This window comes from Pseudophryne corroboree, chromosome 4 (assembly GCF_028390025.1).
Source record: "Pseudophryne corroboree isolate aPseCor3 chromosome 4, aPseCor3.hap2, whole genome shotgun sequence".
Classification (NCBI taxonomy): Eukaryota; Metazoa; Chordata; class Amphibia; order Anura; family Myobatrachidae; genus Pseudophryne; species Pseudophryne corroboree.
Genome location: NC_086447.1, coordinates 344,401,513 through 344,421,756, shown reverse-complemented (window position 1 = coordinate 344,421,756; position 20,244 = coordinate 344,401,513). Strand labels below are relative to the sequence as shown.

General features: G+C 42.1%; 1 protein-coding gene across 6 annotated transcripts in view; it reads left to right on the top strand.

Annotated features, from left to right (window-relative positions):
- IL1RAP (interleukin 1 receptor accessory protein) overlaps positions 1 to 20,244 on the top strand; it is a 624,106-nt gene that overhangs the window by 496,561 nt on the left and 107,301 nt on the right. For 5 of the 6 annotated variants that reach the window (XM_063916458.1, XM_063916455.1, XM_063916454.1 and 2 more), the window contains one exon: positions 6,371 to 8,499. The exons of the other annotated variant lie outside the window; for it this stretch is intronic. In XM_063916458.1, coding sequence (XP_063772528.1) covers positions 6,371 to 7,095 — 725 coding nt within the window. In that variant the 3' untranslated portion in view covers positions 7,096 to 8,499. Of the gene's footprint in view, positions 1 to 6,370; positions 8,500 to 20,244 lie in introns of those variants that run through there. 6 annotated transcript variants of the gene reach the window in all.

The following is a 20,244-nucleotide window of genomic DNA, read 5'->3' as shown; positions in this document are numbered from 1 at the left end:
TTTGTCGATTTCAGCTCGGCCTTCAATACAATCGTCCCCAGCATCCTCCACCCCAAATTACTTCGCCTAGGGGTCCCAGAAGCTACCTGTTCCTGGATAATAGACTTCCTGACAGATAGGACACAGGTGGTGAAAGCGGGGAAATTCACCTCTCAAGCGCGGTCCATTAGTACAGGGGCCCCTCAGGGCTGTGTCCTCTCACCCCTGCTCTTCTCCCTGTACACAAATGACTTTACCTCAGAGGCGCAATCAGTAAGGATCATCAAATTCGCCGATGACACCACCGTCATCGGCCTCATCAAGGATGGGGACGAATCGGAATATAGACGGGAAGTAGACAGGCTGGCCCAGTGGTGCATCCACAACATCCTTGAGCTCAACCCCCTCAAAACTGTCGAGATGATAGTGGACTTCAGGAAGAAGTCATCTAGTGCACCTCCGCTAACGATTGCTGACAGTGTGGTATCGCTAGTGGACTCCTTCAAGTTTCTAGGGACCACAATCTCCAGGGACCTTAAATGGGGGTCCAACGCTGACGCCACTGTTGGGAAAGCGCAGCAGATGTTGTTCTTCCTCAGGCAACTAAGGAAGTTCAACATCCCACAGAAGCTTCTGCTGCTCCTCTTCTACTCCGCGATTGTGGAGTCGGTACTGTGCTCCTCGATACTCGTATGGTACAGCTACGCCAGCGCGAGGGACAGATGCAGGCTCCATAAGGTGGTCAGAACCGCAGAGATCATCGGGGCCGACCTTCCCTCAGTCCAGGACCTGTACTTGTCCAGAGTTAAAAAGCGGGCAATGAAGATAGTAAAAGACCAGCTACACCCCGGCCACAGCATGTTTAACTTGCTTCCTTCAGGCAGGCGTTACAGGGCTGTCCCTGACAGATCCACCAGAAGCCTCAAAAGTTTCTTTCCCCAAGCGGTCCGCCTGCTGAACTCCTGAACATTGACTGACTAGACGTACATGTAACTAACTTGTGTCCCTACGGTATACCTATCTGTGTAACTTTACTTGCCCCCCCCCCCCACACACACACACACACACACACACACACACACCTGCTTACCTGTTACCTACTTGGCTGTTGTATAGCAAACCGAAGACAAATTCCTAGTATACGCAAGTATACCTGGCCAATAAAGCTGATTCTGATATGTGTGTGTGTGTATATATATATATATATATATATATATATAGATATATATATATAGATAGATATGTGTGTGTGTGTGTGTGTATATATATATATATATATATATATATATATATATATAAAATTAGAATAAAATAAAAGTTCCTTAGAGTGTGTTAATTTAAAAGTGCTTGGAAAATATGACACTAATATAATCCAAAACGTGTGTGGTTGTAAATTCTTTAATCAGACTATCATTGGGAACATAGCATATGTAATAGAAGATAAAAGCAACATAGTGTGTACCATTTGTGAACACTGCATGGTGTCAGTGCATATTTTTGCAAGGCTCATTAGGGAGCAAGCTATTTCCATTAGAATAAACAGCCTCAATAATATAAAGTTAAAACACAGAAGTTTAATAAAACAATGACATACAATGGCTGGAAAACACATGTTCAAGATTTAGAAACATAGAAGGCTTATCTGTCAACTAAAGGAGATATCAGAAGGGAGGTCCAACGCGTTTCGTACATCAGTGTCTGGAGTTCATCAAGGGGATCCCCTTGATGAAGTCCAGACACTGATGGATTGACACCATGCAGTGCTCATAAATGGTACACATTATGTTGCTTTTTTGTTCTTTTGCATATTCTAAGTTCCCAATGATGGTCGTATGAAGAGTTTATAAGCAGATAAGTTTTGGTTTATATTATTGTCATACTTTCCAAGCACTTTTTGATTAACACACCCTTAGACACTTTTGTTCAGCATTACCTCTGCCTAAATTTGTGCGTTTATATCTCATACCTGATGAGGAGTGTCTAATACATGGGAACCTATTAGAAGCCTGTTTTTATTTCACACCAGTACCGCAGCGCCCGAGTCTCTGCTATCTCATTCATATATATATATATATATATATAATTATTATTATTTTTTTCGGATATCAAAACGGCATAAGGGGGGTGCGAGACACTTGACACCAAAGTGCTGGCTCCTGCTCAGTGACAGGAGCCGTGTGCTGTACTGTAACATTATGTGCAGCAACCCGGCTCCTGTCATAGTGTAGAAGCCACTAAAGCAGACATGCCAGTCTCCGGGGGCAGCCCGCATCTCCCGCCCCCCCAGAGTGACAAAAATGGTGGTCGGGATGCTTAGCCAAACCCCCTCCCATGAGTTCACACCCCAACACTTCAAATCTGTAGGCTTCCCCTTCCCGGACTGAATATGAAGTACTGTTTGTGTGTATTGTGACTCTTAAAACCCAGTTGAAGTAGTTTGTGTTTGCATATATGGGTGTGTTTTTAGTGTTTACAAACCAAGCAGACACAGCCATTGGCATCAGTGTGCTGCTTACACCCACAACCCAGCCCCCTCCAGTTAGCTATTGTAATCTCCAATTTGGCAGTTAGGAGCTGATTGGCTGTTACTTTATCACTGTGCTATTTATCACTCCCCAAGGCTTGATAAATCTGGACCTTAGTATGTTGATTTTGCAGGGGACAATAACTTGTCCACTTGTTATGAAATTAGCAAGATCATGGACAGGGTCTTGGAGTCAAGCAGACAGTAACAGCAAGATTATGGAAGGAATAGAGTTATCTAACATTGATGTGAGGTTCCTAACAAACTGCCACAGGAAAATGGTGGTTTCCAATACTACTATAACTTATTACTATACAATAAACAATATCATTGACCTGTTCAATGAAAGTGACAAGGACTGTCTTTTTTTTTTTTTTCTTTCTAATTTTTAATCATTTTATTTTAGGCACATCTCCTTTTTGTTACTTTTCATAATCACATGCAATCAAGTAATTAAAATGGAATGCATTATTAATTAGAAACTAAACAAAGGGTAGTAAAACTGGATTCCTAGGCATAATCTTGACTTGAGACCCTAGGAGACCATGGAGCTATTGAAGGCAATTCAATTATAAATAATTTTATATGGTTACTAATGCTTGGCAGAATGAGAGCCCATAGTCTAATTTTCTTTTCAAACCCAGTTTTCTGTGATTACAATTCACTGCTCAATGAATGTTAATAGCTGATACAATCTGTGTTTGCTTTCTGCTCCACTATAATTGCCTTCAATGTTCTTTACTGCACAAGCAACAGTGGATACACACAGGTATGGAAAAACAGAGGGTGGTATTAATCTGTGTCCAGGGCGCGTAAAAACACAGAAAATGGAATAAAACTTAATACATCCCTTGTGAATGGGCATGCAGTATCTTCTCCAATTTGTGCTGGCCGGGGAATTCTTTCGTTCAGGTGAATTTTCTCTTTATAAATGACTCTCAGTTCCTGTGCACTGAAGTCAATAAACAGAGTCCGGCAGCTTCGGAGACACAATAGTCTGCAGCACTGGATCCTGATGCTCGCTTTTAATGTCACCCACACAGCTGTCCTCCGTGTTCGAAGACATTGACTTCCTCTTGCAAATTTGCTAATGGATGAAGCAAACCATTTTCTTTCAGGTACCCAAAAACCTCAACATTTAATAGAGTATCTGCCCTGCAGCGGGTAACATCCGCATCGGTCTTCTCACACGCCGCTTCCTGGATGGAACGTTACACCTGAACGAAAGAATTCCCCGGCCAGCACAAATTGGAGAAGATACTGCATGCCCATTCACAAGGGATGTATTAAGTTTTATTCTATTTTCTGTGTTTTTACGCGCCCTGGACACAGATTAATACCACCCTCTGTTTTTCCATATATTGTCTTGTAAAATTGGTGATTTTTACTTAGGTATTTTTCAGTGGATGGGCAGCTGTGCGCCACATTGGTAGAACCTCCTTATTCTCTTTTGTTTCTATCCAGTGACACACACAGGTAGTACATAAGCTCATTTATTTATGAGTGCAAATTGGGCTATTTTGTACAATGTGTGTGCAGAAATAAATTCTGCTATACAGGTTGAGTATCCCATATCCAAATTGCTTGGGACCAGAAGTATTTTGGATATCAGATTTTCCGTATTTTGGAATAATTGCATACCATAATGAGATATAATGGCGATGGGACCCAAGTCTAAGCACAGAATACTTTTATGTCTCATATACACCTTACACACACAGCCTGAAGGTCATTTTATACAATATTTTTAAAAACTTTGTGGATTAAACAAAGTTTGTGTACATACACACAATTCATTTATGTTTCATATACACTTTATACACAAACCTGAAGGTTATTTAATACAATATTTGTAATAAATTTTTGTATTAAATAAAGTTTGTGTACATTGAACCATCAGAAAACAAATGTTTCACTATCTCAGTCTCACTCAAAAAATTCCGTATTTCAGAATATTTGAATATGGGATACTCAACCTGTACATACATAGATTGGGATACAGTATGTAGGAAGTGTTCACACATTCATCCCATACAGATGACTAGAAAGAAGCACGTAAACAAGTCACCACAACAACTCCTGGTGCAAAATACTGATATTGATCCGCAGCCATTTCTGATTGGGTGGATGCGTATTGAGGTGTTTAACTCTGCAAACTGCGCACAGGGAAGGTGCTTTTTGTTTATGCAAAATGTATACAGCTCTACATGAGCTCCACAATTATATAACTAAATAATTGTCTCAATACTTTAATTGACTTGTAGAAAAAAAAAAGTATGAGGTTCAATTACAAAGTCCACAATTTCTCTGCTGATAGCTTAGTCCAGTGGTTCTCAAACTGTGTGCCGTGGCACCCTGGGGTGCCTCAGAGCACTTGCAGGGGTGCCTTAGGTTGGAGGTCCAGGACTAATTCAAATTATTTATGGTCAATGTAATAGGCAAAACCAGTGCTGCTAGTTGTCAATCATAACATATATGCATAAACAGACGCAAATCCTGACCCTCACCACACAATTGAACCTAAGAATAACATATAAACTCAATTAACATAATTCAATATTTTTTTTTGTAGGGCGCCGTGATTCAAAAACGTTTGGGAACCACTGGTTTAGTCTTTTCCTCATGTTTCCAGTTTTATTAAAATGCTAATCATGTCTTAACAGCTGCTAGATGTTCCATTTCCGTAAACTGGAAATTCTAGAGTGCCCCTTTTAAATCCATCCATGCAATATCTCTGGTTCATTAATATTGAAGCTGTTCAACACTTATGCTTCATAACTTGTTATAAAATAAATTTAAAAAAACCTAGGACATACTGTATGTAGTCTGCTGGCAGGTGAAAATTACCCACTCTTCCCCAATCCACACATTACACATTCCAACTTTATATAGATTTTGTTCTTCTGTTTAGTTTAAGATTTTTTTTCTTGATAATGCAATAAAAATGGTACAAAAAATAAGAAATTCTATTGTTCAGACTTAGAAGTACATCTGTTGTACTCTACATAAAGAGGTTTTTAAAAAAAAAATAGAGGAATGCTGTAAATTTTTAAAGTATTGTGATGACATCTTGGGCGGGATGTAGGCAAAACCATGCCTTTGTAGAGGAGTGCCCCTTTCAAAAAAAATTCTGAGTTTGGCCCAGATTCCACAAGTCCTGCAAACTCTGACCCTATTACATCCCGCCCTTTATCTTTGCTCAAATAATGATTTCTACAGTAAATTAACTATGTTCTCTGTTATCGTTTGAAATTGTATTTTTGTTTTTTTATGAAAAAGTATTTATGAAAAGGAGCATGTTAATGATCTGAAATGAGCTTTTCAGTGATCACTCTAATTTTGATATGTTAGTAGGCTGGTATATGGCATTTAGTAAGAAAAAAATGATTGCATATGCTTTTTAACCATATAACCACATATTCTTTAATGGAGATAGGTTTCCTCGCTCAGACCTTCTGACGTGTTTTAACATTTTTCTTTTCTATCAAGTTGTCACATTTATTGAAAACACTCATACGACAGTGGTATCACTATTTCAGCTGTAGGAGTTGTGACTTCAGCTGTGTGGGGTAGTTTAAGCAGTTAAGGAGGCAAAGTACCATGATGGGACCCCTAACGGGGATGACATTTCTTTAACGCAGAGGACATGCCTGTGGCCAAAATTAAGTTGCTTGAGTTCCTTAAATTTGAGTGTCAAAAACATTTAAAAAAAATGCTAACTAACTTTGATTCTAGCTTTCGAATACCATTTTTCTGCTTCAATCTGGTTCTATTTCTCAGTTTTAACATTTCCCCCTTTCTTTCTCTGTCTCTGATACCTATTTTCATTTCATCTTTCCCTACCATGCTTCCCCTTGTACTTCCTAGATACCGTGGAATCTGTGTTTGATTTCATACAAAGAAGTCGAAGAATGATTGTTGTGTTGAGTCCTGATTACCTGACAGATAAAAGCATTAGTATGCTGGAGTTTAAGCTAGGTATCGTATGTCAAAATGCTGTCTGCACCAGCCTGGTCATTGTGGAATATAAAATGCTCCATGGAGTACAGACCACCATTTCTAAACTCAAGGAGAGTGTTCCCTTTGTCCGCTGGGAAGGGGAAGGTTCCAGGCGCAGCAGCTCCAGGTTCTGGAAGGCCTTAAGATTGGCTTTGCCTTTGCGCAGCCTGAATACAAGGTCAAGCTGGAACGAGAGCTGCTCTTCTCAGTCAGATATAAGTCTTGACCAGATTCAGAAGAAGAAGAGACGTTTAAAAGGAACATCCGCTGCACAACCTACAAAGACCAGTGTCAAAGATAAAAATGTGCCTGCAGGCACAGTAAAAGTGAGAAATGGGCAGAAGGGTGGCAAAGCCTGCCAGTGTTGTGTGACATACTGTGATAGCGACAACAGACTTAAGAGCAAGTGCAGGGCAGGAGCCAAGCCTAATTGGGAAACACATTTATGTAAACCTGTTACTTATGGAAATAAAACCCGTTGGGTTCAAAATGGTACATCCCAACAGGGGCCAGCACAACCCCCTGTAGCAGCGTTCAGTCTACAGCAGTATACAGATTTATCCAACAACAACAGTGACTTTTATGTACTTTAATACTGAATAACACTGACTATTCACATTAGTTGTTCAACAACCATTTGTCTAAAGGACAATCCAGTACTGCATAAGTACTACACAATGTGCAGTCCCTGAGGAGTTCAAATCAAAGCTTTCTTTGTGTTTTCAGGAGCTGAATGCAGTAAGGAACCTATAGCAGACTATCACCACAATTGGCAGGTTCTAACACAATGCATTTATTTAAATTTAAGCATTGAAGGATAAAACCTTTCTGAGTTCATGCCGTACATTTTGGATATTGTTAAAAAACATTTTGGTACAGTTGACCTGGAATATCATTTATTTTGAAACCAAACAATGTATTTTGTGTGTATGACGTGTGGACGTCTTCCCTGCTGTCACCATGCACTGATTCAGTTAATCTCTTCTGCCATCAAGTCACTGAAGAGACTCCTGTCTTCCTCCACAGCAACCCGATCTAATGTAAGATATAATAACATGATAAATAACTCCCTGCACTCTTGCCAACCCTTAACAGGCATTTGTAAAGAAAATAAATCTAGTACAATGGCATCTTATCAACCTAGATATAACATAATCTGTCAGCAAAATGAGTAAATGTAACTGGTACTTTGGCTGACTGATTTCCTTGGGTGTAGAATTTCATGATTACACATTTTTATTAATACAAGATTTTCTCTCCATGATAGCTTGAAAGAGAGTCTTTTTCTTCTGTATTTTAAAAATGTCACTTTCTACAGTACGTGAAACAATGGTTAGAGTTGAACATGTTTCCGTTTCATTGCCTCAGCACACCAGTATGGGACTGGTGGGAAATAGCAGTACCACAGAGACTTGTGAAGAGCTCCTGTTTAGCCGCCTGGTAAATGAATGTACATGTAACTATCTTAGCTTGCATAGGGGATTAATAAAATAGCGCAATGTTTTCCAACTTGTCACATTTATATCCCCATCACTATTTGGCCATTTTAATAGGTAACAGAAAGACTTGTCTGAAATCTGGCCAACAATGAAACCTAACTGTTGGATGGAAAAAAAATATTCATTTTGTTTTTTGTAAAATTTCAAGAGAAATGGGATAAATGTAAGAGTAGGTGACTATAGTATTTTCAGTCACTACTGGATTACCGTGGGGGTCTGCCACAATACAGAACATCTCTGGCCTGCATTATCATGGTGATTCTAATAAATGTAATGCTTGGAAAGTCATAGCCCTGTTTGTAGCAGAATTCCATCTATCTGTACAGTGTAAAATATATCCAATGGATTAGAATTTTATGCATCTACCTTGAAAAAAGTACATCTAATTTCCAGATTCCAATGTAGTCTTTCTTTACGCTCATACTGATTGCACTTATCCACCTGTCTAGTGGAAATAAAATATATATGGCCTGTATCATCTTGGGTTATTTAAAAATAAAAAACAAAGTGAATCATCAATGGTCTCCGAAAAGCTTTTTTTGTTTACGCTTTGGACTTGATACTGAATCCCATGCAGAGCGGCTGCAGCCAGAGTTACTCCCTTATCCTAATGGGAGTATCACTGCATACAGCTTCAAGTGGAAAGCAGTACGGCCCACTGTTTTTCTCTCCATATCTGCAACTGTCCTCATGCCAGCCCCATTCTGGGTGAGAGAGATCTAACAAGAACAGGTGTCTCTTTATTGTATATGCATCTCTGAAGCACATGGAGCTCTGGCTACACACACACACACACACACATGACTACAATAATGGTCCCATATTATGCATCTCTTGCACGTATCCTCAGTGCTGCAATCCAGAAATGCCATTTCATGTTCATGGATGGAGAGATCTCGCTGATGCAGAATCACTGGGAGATACACAGCAATGTGTAAGTTGGATACTGGACATGCGTAGTTTGCTAGATTTAGCTATTTGTGGCCTCATAAGAAGTTCTGTTTAACTCCAATTCAGTCTTTATGGTGCAGATTTACTAAAGCTTGTAAAACAGAGAAGCAGTGGTGCTGCCGTTAGCAACTAAGCCGATTATGTTGATAATTTTCTAGTATGCAATAGAGAAATGATAACTAAAATCTGAATGATTGCTATGGTGAACACCCAGGGCCAGATTGTCCAACAGAGGTAACCCCCGGTGGGCCCCACTGCCTGAGGGCCCACTCTCATGGTTACCCAAGCCTGTGTGGCGGCTGGCCACACCCTTAAGTATGAGCCCCTATAACTGCATTTCCCAGTGGGCCCTTCACGTCCCAGTCTGACACTGGCAACACCACCACTTGTCTGTTTTCGAAGCTTTAGTAAATATACCACCTGTGTACACAATTGTTGGGCAAACGCCATGCTGCCTAAAGTCCATTGTTATGAAGTTGGTGTACTGCAATTGGAAGTGTTTCTAAAGCCGTGACAGAAAAATAAGAATAGTAGAACATGCTGGGGGGGGGGGGGGGTTTCACCCTCTGTCCCTGCTGTGTCCTTTACCTTGCCAATGTAGTGCACACAGCAGTCTAGCAATCTCTATAGCAATCTGTATTAGTTTCAGTCTTTGCTCCGCTCACCTGTCAGAAATAGAACAGAGGGACTGAATTAATTAATGACCATGTGCAGAAGCCCTAGAAGAGAGCATTCAGCAACATTCAGCCTTTTTATTACCATACATAGTGCAAATCTTGGACAAATTAATGATCTATCTGTAAATTATAGTAGAAGCTCTTAAATGAATGCTTACTCTTTGTTTGTACATTTGGCACTGACAGTTTCTCAATGACATTAGGAAATCAGCATTACAATTAATGTACAGGTTAGCATTTCAGCATTAACTTTAAAGCCCATTAAACATAAGTACATATTTCTTCTCTCCAAGTGGCAGCAGAGAGAAGATCTGTGGCAAAGTGTAGATAACTAATTGCCTAAAATTAGTTGCATAAACTAAACCTATACACAGCGTCTGACTGGCTGACCAGGGAACCGCTTCCAGTTCATGCTATGACAATGTTTACAGGCACCCAGTTCTCTCACTTGCACCTGCAATCACCTGTGATACAGGTAGCGGGTGTAAAGAGCCGGGTGCTTCTAAACATTGTCCAGGCACAAATGGACAAGCAGCAGTTTCCCAGTCACCCAGTCCGACGTAGCCTATACATCTCACCTAGGTGGCTGATGAAGTAGTAGCGTATGTACTGGGGACTGGCTTTACACTTGTTAGCAAAGTTATAACAAATCCCAAGTGACAAGATATTTACTGTACCCAAATAATATTACTTTACATTTTTATAATGTTATACTTTGGCAAAATTTAGCTTTTGAGAGCAGTGTGGCAAAACTTTGGTTAAAATAATATATCCTAATTAAATAGACATATACTGCACAGTACACGTATATGTGAGGACAGTAAATATGTGGCATGCATTTTATAATGAAAAAAACTGACATTCTTGCAGAACAAAAATCCTCTTCTGGTACTTCTTGTGAATACTTTTCCCTTTATAAACTGTAAGAAACCTCAGTGTCCCCAAAAGTGCAGTGACACAAGTCCTACCAAGGAGCTTCATTCCATTTGTGAAATGGCTTTACTTTTGCTGTAATAATCCTCCATATATTGTGAATGTGTTGCTTTGTGTTTTAATATAGAATTTCCCAAAATGAGTGACCTACACTACAGTATTTCTCTTCCCTTCCCCAGTTTTATTTTCTCATACGTCCTTGAGGATGCTGGGGTCCACTTGATGACCATGGGTGTATAGACGGTTCCGCAGGAGCCATGGGCACTCTTAAGACTTTTCAATGTGTGTGAACTGGCTCCTCCCTCTATGCCCCTCCTCCAGACCTCAGTTTTAGAAATGTGCCCAGGCAGACTGGATGCACTCTTGGGGAGCTCTATTGAGCTTCTCTGAAAAGACTTATGTTAGGTTTTTTGTTTTCAGGGAGAACTGCTGGCAACAGTCTCCCTGCTTCGTGGGACTGAGGGGGCAGAAGTAGGAACCAACTTCCTGAAGAGTTTCATGGCTCTGCTTCTGGCTGACAGGACACCATTAGCTCCTGAAGGGAACTGAATGCTAGCCGTGTCTAGATGCTCACTCCCACAGCACGCCGTCACCCCCCTCACAGAGCCAGAAGTCAGAAGACAGGTGAGTAGAAGAAGACAGATCTATCAAGAAAAGTGACGGCTGAGGTACAGCGCGGCTGGCGGGAGCGCAGCGCGCCATTGCTGCCCACACACACAGGCACTGCAGGGCGCGGTGGAGGGGGTCCTGGGCAGCAAAAACACCTCTATAAACTGGCAAAAAGGTGGCATAAGATGCCCAGGCACAGCCCTACCCCCACCAGTATAAATATTATGAAAAGTTTGAGATAAAAAGGGCGGAGCTTCTTCCTCAGGCAGCCAGCACACTGCTCAGTGCCATTTTCTCTCAGGCTGCAGAGACATCGCTGGTCCTCCTTCACTTCTGACTACAAGTATCAGGGTGCAAAACAGGAGGGGGACAAATGAATTTGGTGCTTTATAAGTGTGTTACTGTGTAAAAAGCGCTGCATGTCAGTGGGCATTCTGTGTTCACAGGCATTAGATACTGGCGCTGGGGTTGTGAACTGGCTGCTCCTAAACTGTGTTTTACTGTGTAAAAAGCGCTGCATGTCAGTGGGCATTCTGTGTTCACAGGCATTAGATACTGGCGCTGGGGTTGTGAACTGGCTGCTCCTAAACTGTGTCCTTCTGACAGATTTTACTGTGGGTCTGTCCCCTATAAGTCCCAGTGTGTCTGTGTGTGTATTGTACACGTGTGTAAGACATGTCAGAGGCAGGGAGTTCCTCCCTGGAGGAAACCATATTAGGGACACAGAAGTGTAAAGTGGTGGCGCTGCCGGCACACCAAGAGCCTGCATGGGTGAAAGAAATACGTGATAGTATGCATCATATCAATAGGAGATTAGATAAGTCTGAATCTCATGCTGAGTGCTGGAGAAAATCTGTGGAGGATGTGATTTTTCAGGGCTCTATTCTTCCATCCACAGGCGACCCCTCTGGATCACATAAGAGACCATTTGCGAATATTGTGAATACTGATACCGACACGGACACTGATTCTTGTGTCAACGATAGTGACTCCAGAGAAATAGATCATAAATTGGCAAAAAATATACAATATATGATTGTGGCTATAAGGGAAGTTCTGGAAGTCACAGAAGCCACTCCTGTACCTCAGGAGAAGGCTTATTTCTATAAAGAAAAGAAATCTAAGGTCACTTTCCCTCCTTCCCACAAGCTTAATACACTCTTTGAAGGGATGTGGGTGAATCCCGAAAAGAAATTTCGTATTCCCAAGAGAATTCAGATAGCTTATCCTTTCCCGGTGGAGGACAGGAAAAAATGGGAGTCACCCCCTGTGTTAGACAGTGCACTGTCCAGGTTGACAAAGAAGGTAATTCTCCCTGCACCTGGCACGGCTTCACTAAAAGAGCCGGCAGACCGAAAGATGGAAACTACATTGAAATCCATTTATGTTACCAATGGTACGCTGCTCAGGCCAACAATTGCTAGCACGTGGGTGAGTCGCGCTATTTAAAAATGGTCAGAAAGCGTGTCATCAGAAATTGACACGATTGATAAAGATGAGATACTCCTTAAGTTAGGGAATATCAAAGACGCTGCCGCTATAAGCGATGAAAGATATTGGACTCTTGAGTTCACAAGCCGCTACCATGGCAGTATCGACTCAGCGGGCGTTGTGGATTCGCCAGTGGAACACGGATGCAGATTCCAAAAGAAATGTGGAGGCTCTCCCATATAAAGGTGAGGCCTTATTTGGCGATGGACTGTATGCGTAAGTATCGGTGGCTACCGCAGGTAAGTCGACATTTTTGCCCTCTGCGCCTGCACCGGCAAAAAAGACATATCACCCGCACATGCAGTCCTTTCGGCCCAATAAATACAAAAAAGCGAGAGGTTCCCCCTTTGCGGGCAGGGGAAGGGGAAAGAAGTCCAGAGCAGCTTCAGGTTCCCAGGAGCAGAAGTCTACCCCTACTTCTGCCAAATCTTCAGCATGACGCTGGGGCTCCTTTGCGGGAGGCCGCTCGGGTGGAGGCACATCTCAAACTGTTCAGCCAAGGTTGGATTCTGTCTGGCCTGGATCCCTGGGTGTTGCAAATAGTGTCCCAGGGATACAATCTGGAGTTTCAAGACGTTCCCCCGTGCCGATTTTTCAAATAGACCTTGTCAGCTTCTCTTACAGAAAGGGAAGCAGTAACAGCGGCAATCCAAAAATTATGTCAGGATCAGGTCATAGTCCTGGTACCTTTGTCACAACAAGGGGAGGGGTTTTATTCAAGCCTTTTTGTAGTTCCGAAGCCGGACGGCTCGGTCAGACCGATCCTAAACCTGAAAAATCTGAATCTCTACTTGAAACGATTCAAGTTCAAAATGGTATCACTGAGGGCAGTGATTTTCAGTCTGGAGGAGGGGGACTACATGGTGTCTGTAGACATAAAAGATGCTTACCTGCATGTTCCCATTTATCCTCCTCACCAGGCTTATCTGAGATTCGCGGTTCAGGATTGCCATTACCAATTCCAGACGTTACCTTTCTGTCTCTCCACGGCGCCGAGGGTATTCACCAAGGTGATGGCAGAGATGATGGTTCTCCTGCATCAAAAAGGAGTCAATATAATTCCTTATCTAGACGATCTCCTGATAAAGGCGAGATCCAGGGAGCAGTTGTTACAAAACATCACACTCTCCCTGTCAATACTCCAACAACACGGTTGAATCATAAATTATCCAAAGTCACAGTTGGAACCGACGACAAGATTGTCTTTTATCTGGATGATTCTGGACACAGAAGTTCAGAGAGTATTTCTTCCAGTGGAAAAGGCTCTGGAAATACAGAAAATGGTAAAACAGATATTGAAACCATCAAGTGTGTCGATACATCAGTGCATTCGATTGTTGGGGAAGATGGTGGCGGCCTACGAGGCCATACAGTTTGGCAGGTTCCATGCCAGGGTATTCCGCTGGGACCTGTTGGACAAGTGGTCGGGATCCCACCTACATATGCACCGGAAGATAATCCTGTCATCAAAAGCCAGGATTTCGCTCCTGTGGTGGCTACACAGTTCTCACCTACTAGAGGGATGCAGGTTCGGGATTCAGGACTGGGTCTTGGTAACCATGGAGGCAAGTCTCCGAGGCTGGAGAGCTGTCACTCAGGGGGTAAGCCTCCAAGGAAAATGGTCAAGTCAGGAAGCCTGCCTTCACATAAACGTGCTGGAATTGAGAGCCATTTACAACGGCCTTCAACAAGCTGTACATCATCTTCAAGATCATTCCGTGCAGATCCAGTCGGACAATGTAACAGCAGTCACGTACATAAACAGGCAGGGCGGAACGAAAAGCAGAGCGGCAATGGCAGAGGTGACGAAGATCCTCTGGGCAGAAAGACATGTAAAGGCTCTGTCTGCAATTTTCATTCCGGGAGTAGACAACTGGGAAGCAGACTTCCTCAGCAGACACGATCTCCATCCAGGAGAGTGGGGCCTCCACCAAGAAGTTTTCGCAGAGGTGACAAGTCTTTGGGGAGTTCCTCAAGTAGACATGATGGCATCTCATCTCAACAAGAAGCTTCAGAAATATTGTTCCAAGTCGAGAGACCCTCAAGCAATAGCAATTGATGCGCTAGTGGCCCAGTTGGTGTTCCGGTCGGTGTATGTCTTCCTTCCACTTCCACTGATCCCAAAGGTGCTCAGGATCATAAAGAGAATAAGAGTTCAAGCAATCTTCATTGCCCCAGACTGGCCAAGGAGGGCTTGGTACCCAGATCTTCAGGAGTTGCTCATAGAAGATCCTCTGCCTCTTCGCAAGGACCTGCTGCAGCAGGGACCGTGCGTGTATCAAGACTTACCACGGCTACGTTTGACAGCATGGCTGTTGAGTGCCAGATCCTAGCCCGTAAGGGTATTCCCAAGGAAGTCATCCCCACCCTTATTCAGGCCAGGAAAGGAGTAACGTCGAAACATAACCACCGTATTTGGAGAAAATATGTGTCTTGGTGTGAATCCAAGAAGGCTCCTACGGAAGAGTTTCAGTTGGGACGTTTTCTCCATTTTCTGCAGGCTAGTGTGGAGGCGGGCCTCCGATTGGGGTCAATCAAGGTACAGATTTCGTCTTTGTCAGTGTTCTTCCAAAAACAATTGGCCTCTCTTCCAGAGGTTCAGACCTTCGTGAAAGGGGTTCTGCACATCCAGCTTCCGTTTGTGCCTCCAGTGGCACCATGGGACCTTAATGTGGTGTTGCAGTTTCTTCAATCAGATTGGTTTGAGCCTCTACAAGAGATAGAGTTGAAGTTTCTCACTTGGAAAGTGGTGATGCTTTTGGCATTGGCATCTGCACGGTGGGTGTCTGAGTTGGGGGCCTTGTCTCACAAGAGCCCTTACCTGATCGTCCATGAAGATAGGGCAGAGTTGAGAACTCGACAACATTTTCTTCCAAAGGTGGTTTCATCTTTCCACATAAACCAACCTATTGTGGTGCCAGTAGTTACTAACACGTTCACTGAGTCAAAGTCTCTAGATGTGGTTAGAGCTTTGAAGATTTATGTTGCTAGAACAGCTTGAATATGGAAAACAGAGCCTTTGTTTGTCCTGTATGCTCCCAACAAGATTGGGTGTCCTGCTTCCAAGCAGACTATTGCGCGTTGGATCAGAAGTACGATTCAGCACGCTCATACTACGGCTGGATTGCCATTACCGACGTCGGTGAAGGCCTGTTCCACTAGGAAGGTGGGCTCATCCTGGGCGGCTGCCCGGGGGGTCTTGGCATTGCAACTTTGCCAAACAGCTACTTGGTCGGGGTCAAACACATTTGCAAAATTCTACAAGTTTGACACCTTGGACGATGAAGACCTCAAGTTCGGTCAATCGGTGCTGCAGGGTCATCCGCACTCTCCCGCCCGTACTGGAGCTTTCGTATAAACCCCATGGTCATGAAGTGGACCCCAGCATCCTCTAGGACGTATGAGAAAACAGGATTTTGATACCTACCGGTAAATCCTTTTCTCCTAGTCCGTAGAGCAGAGGTTCTCAAACTCGGTCCTCGGGGGCACACACAGTGCATGTTTTGCAGGTCTCCTCGCAGAATCGCAAGTGAAATAATTAGCTCCACCTGTGGACCTTTTAAAATGTGTCAGTGAGTAATTAATACACCTGTGCACCTGCTGGGTTACCTGCAAAACAAGCACTGTGTGTGCCCTCGAGGACCGAGTTTGAGAACCTCTGCCGTAGAGGATACTGGGCGCCCATCCCAGTGCGTACTTTACCTGCAGTTTTGTTTATTAGAGTTACACATGTTGTGTTTTATTAGTTTCAGTATGTTTGCTGTAATTGGTTCATGCCTGTTGGCGTGTGTTATGTTGAATGCCATGTTGTGCGGCATGGTTGAGGTGTGAGCTGGTATGTATCTCACCATTAGTATTAAAGTAAATCCTTTCCTCGAAACGTCTCCCTGGGCACAGTTCCTATAACTGAGGTCTGGAGGAGGGGCACAGAGGGAGGAGCCAGTTCACACCCATTGAAAAGTCTTAAGAGTGCCCATGGCTCCTGCGGAACCGTCTATACCCCTATGGTCATGAAGTGGACCCCAGCATCCTCTACGGACTAGGAGAAAAGGATTTACCGGTAGGTATCAAAATCCTGTTTTTCTAGTTTTATTCGTTTTCCCAAAGTTCATCAGAGAAGATGCTAAATAGTAAAACTGAGACGGATGCGTTTATAAATCCATGACATTTTAAGCGGAACCTTTCAGATTTCTCTGATGTAATTGACAACCTTTGTTATTAGTACAGATGTAGCCATGCTCGTCTGTGCTGCGATGCCGGCAATCACTCCATTAATTAATGAAAGTATCACCGGCTGCGAATAGTCGCAGCCTGGCATGTCGTGATGCAACATGCCGCATCTCAGCAAAGATGAACATGGCTACATCTGTACATGATGTTTACTGGATTTTGGAATCTTTAATTTCAATATTTATATCTATTTATTTAATCCTTATTAGTAAGTTGTGTTTTTAGAATTCATTGCTTGTTATTTTGGTGTTGGTAAACCTATATTCATATTTTCAGCCAATTTTCCTTGTTTATTTTAGAAATAATTCAGTCATGTCTTTTTACTTTTATTCTAAGATATATTATTTGTAAACTGGAAAAATCTGGCAGCATAAATTGCTTTGTTATATATACATATGCATTTAAATGTAAATATTTGTCTGCTATGCACATGCATTAGAGCACTCTTGCCTTTTCCTCTTTTAGCTCAACAACAATTTCACACGCCTCTGCCTGAGTAAATGTATCATCACAAACTAACAAACATTTTCGATTTATTGCAGTCAATTATGTTTTCAAAAACTCCTAGAGTAAAGGTGTGTGCACACGGTAAGATTCCGATTGTGACTATATAGTCAAAACCGCAAGAAAAATTAGTGCAGATCGCAAGGTGAAAGTCACCTTGCGTTACCGATGCAATATAGATGCGCGGTCCCGCTAGCTGGGTATCACAAGCCTAGATAGACTGTGCAGGCAAGTCAATTTTGACTATCTAGTATAAAACTATAGTCAAAATTGACACTTAGCCAAAATTGTACATAGTCAGTTTCGCAAGCACAGTCATCTAGCTTTGCAATACCGACCTAGTCCCTATAGCATAGTGAGAATCGGGGTTAGCCCAAATCTCACCGTGTGTACACACCTTAAGTGGACATCTGCTGTGTCTTCAATTAAATTGTTACTACTTCATATTTAGATTTTTTTCTACACTGTTCTATGTGTTCATAATAAAGTGTTTTTTCCATGAGATGTGCAAACGTGTGCAAGAGACGGCCGACTGAAGTCAGTGGAATCTGCCCTATAGCTGCTACCTGCAAGGTGATATTCATTTTCATGGCTAAAAGTTGTTGCAGACACTTATTACAATAGAATCTCCTACACAAATACTCTTTCCATTGCCTTATCCACTTGCCTAGCATGGTGGCATGTGATGCGACCACACCAAGCTGGGCTTTCCCTGACAAGGTCACACCTGATGTGACGTGTCAGAGAAGCCAGACAGCGGCTGCTGAAAGCTGATCTAGCAGCAGCCACTGGCTCGGCCTACCCAGCCTGCCCCTATGTTGCTGCAGCAAACTTCTACTGGTTTCCTCCTGTTGGACTACAGGAGGCGAGTGGTCCTAAAAATATTGCCACCCATGGCTGCAGAAAGGCAATGTTCCTACAGCCCCTGTGCTCTAGAAGCTCAGGGAAGCCACAGATGGTCACCCAGACTGTTATTGAGATTCCAACAGGATCACCCACAGTCTGCGCCATACTCACAGGCAGAACATTAGCAGCAGAGATGGGTGATCCTCAGGATTGCCATTCCTTAACAACTCCTCTTCTGTTTAGTCCTGTAAGAACAACCTTTTATACAGGTCAAAGTAAATAAACATAATACCTTATTATAAAATATATACTAATATGTGTGTGTTTGTGTGTGTGTGTGTGTGTGTGTGTGTGTGTGTGTGTGTGTGTGTGTACACACCCAGAGTACAGGTTTTTTAAAACTAGAAGATTTATTCCAAAAAAACAGTGCCCACAAAAACAACTTTAATCTGTAAACAATTGCTTTGTATTCTGGATTAAGTATAATATTAAACACAAATCAGCATACTTCCATTTAAACATGATTCAGTATATATTTTTTTAAATTACCTATTTTTCACATGATTTGGCATTAAAATAAACAATTTTTCGAACACTTTAAGAAAACTGATAGGCTAAGTGGTTAAAGAGTAAAATATGGAATTTTTTTGAGCGTGACTGAAATAGTGACACCTTTGCTTTTTGATGGTTCAATGTGCACAAACTTAATTTACTGTAATGCATGAAATTACTACAAATCGTATATAAAATTATCTTCAGGCTATATAAGGCTATATATAAGGTGTATATGAAGCGTAAATACATTTTGTTAAAGTACGCAAACTTTCATGTACACAATTATTAACAATATATTAAATTACCTTCAGGCTTTGTATATAATGTGTACAGTAAATGAAAAACAAAACCGTTCTGTATTTAGATTTGGTTCTCATCCCAGCGATATCGCATTATGATATGCAGATATTCCAAAATGTGGAAAAATACGTCAACATGTATACCTTTTCTCTGTTTCTTCAACTCTGTATAAATAATTGTAGAAAAATACCTTTTAGCTGGCAATACACTTATAAGATTATCTGTCCAACAATCCAACTAAAGCTGGACATACACTACAATTATCAGGCAGATCATCTGCCAAATCTGGAAATCTGGATCTATGGATGAGAGCAAATGACAATCGACCATTTGCTCCAGAACACTGGAAAACTGACAAATCTTTTTATTCAAATTGGTTAAATTACGGATAAATAATTTGTATGAAAGTGAGTCCAGTGTTTGGGAGCAAATGGTCAATTGTCATTTGCTCTCATCCATTACCAGATTTTCTTTCCAACCAGCCAGATAACTGTATAGTGTACAGCCCATCTTAAGAAAAGAGTGATGAAGAAAATTGTCAGCAATGTGTGAGAGTTACATCTTAAAAACATCAAAAAAATTTAAATACTTTCAGATCTATGAATGCAAATCATGTTTAGGTATATAATTGCTGCACGTTTATTAAGGATTCATATCAGTAGCCAAAGTCATTGTTCATTCCAACCAATACATTACTTATCCATGTAAAGTGATTGGAGAGAAAAGAATTACATTATTTTCTATGCCACAAAAACTAATAAAGACTAATATGTAATTTAATTATGTCCGGTATCTTAATCATACTAACCTACTCTCCCGGAAGTTGCGGGAGGCTCCCGTTTTTTGGGGTAGCCCCCCGCACCCCTGGAAGAGTGGGCAGGTCTCCCGCATCCTGCTCGCACCCTAGTGATGCGAGCAGAATGGAGAGATAACCTCCCGCATTCGCGGGTCCGTCAGGTGGAGAAGGGGTTAAAATGACGCTAATCGCGTCATTTTAGCCCCGCCCCCTTCCCGCGGATCACGGCATTTTTCGTTGCGGGGGTGGGGCTTAGTGATGTCATAGCCCGGCCCCCGCCCCCCGAAGGCACCTGCAGCGTCTCCTCTCCGGGCATCTCCTGGAGAGGAGAAAAACAATATAGGTAAGTAT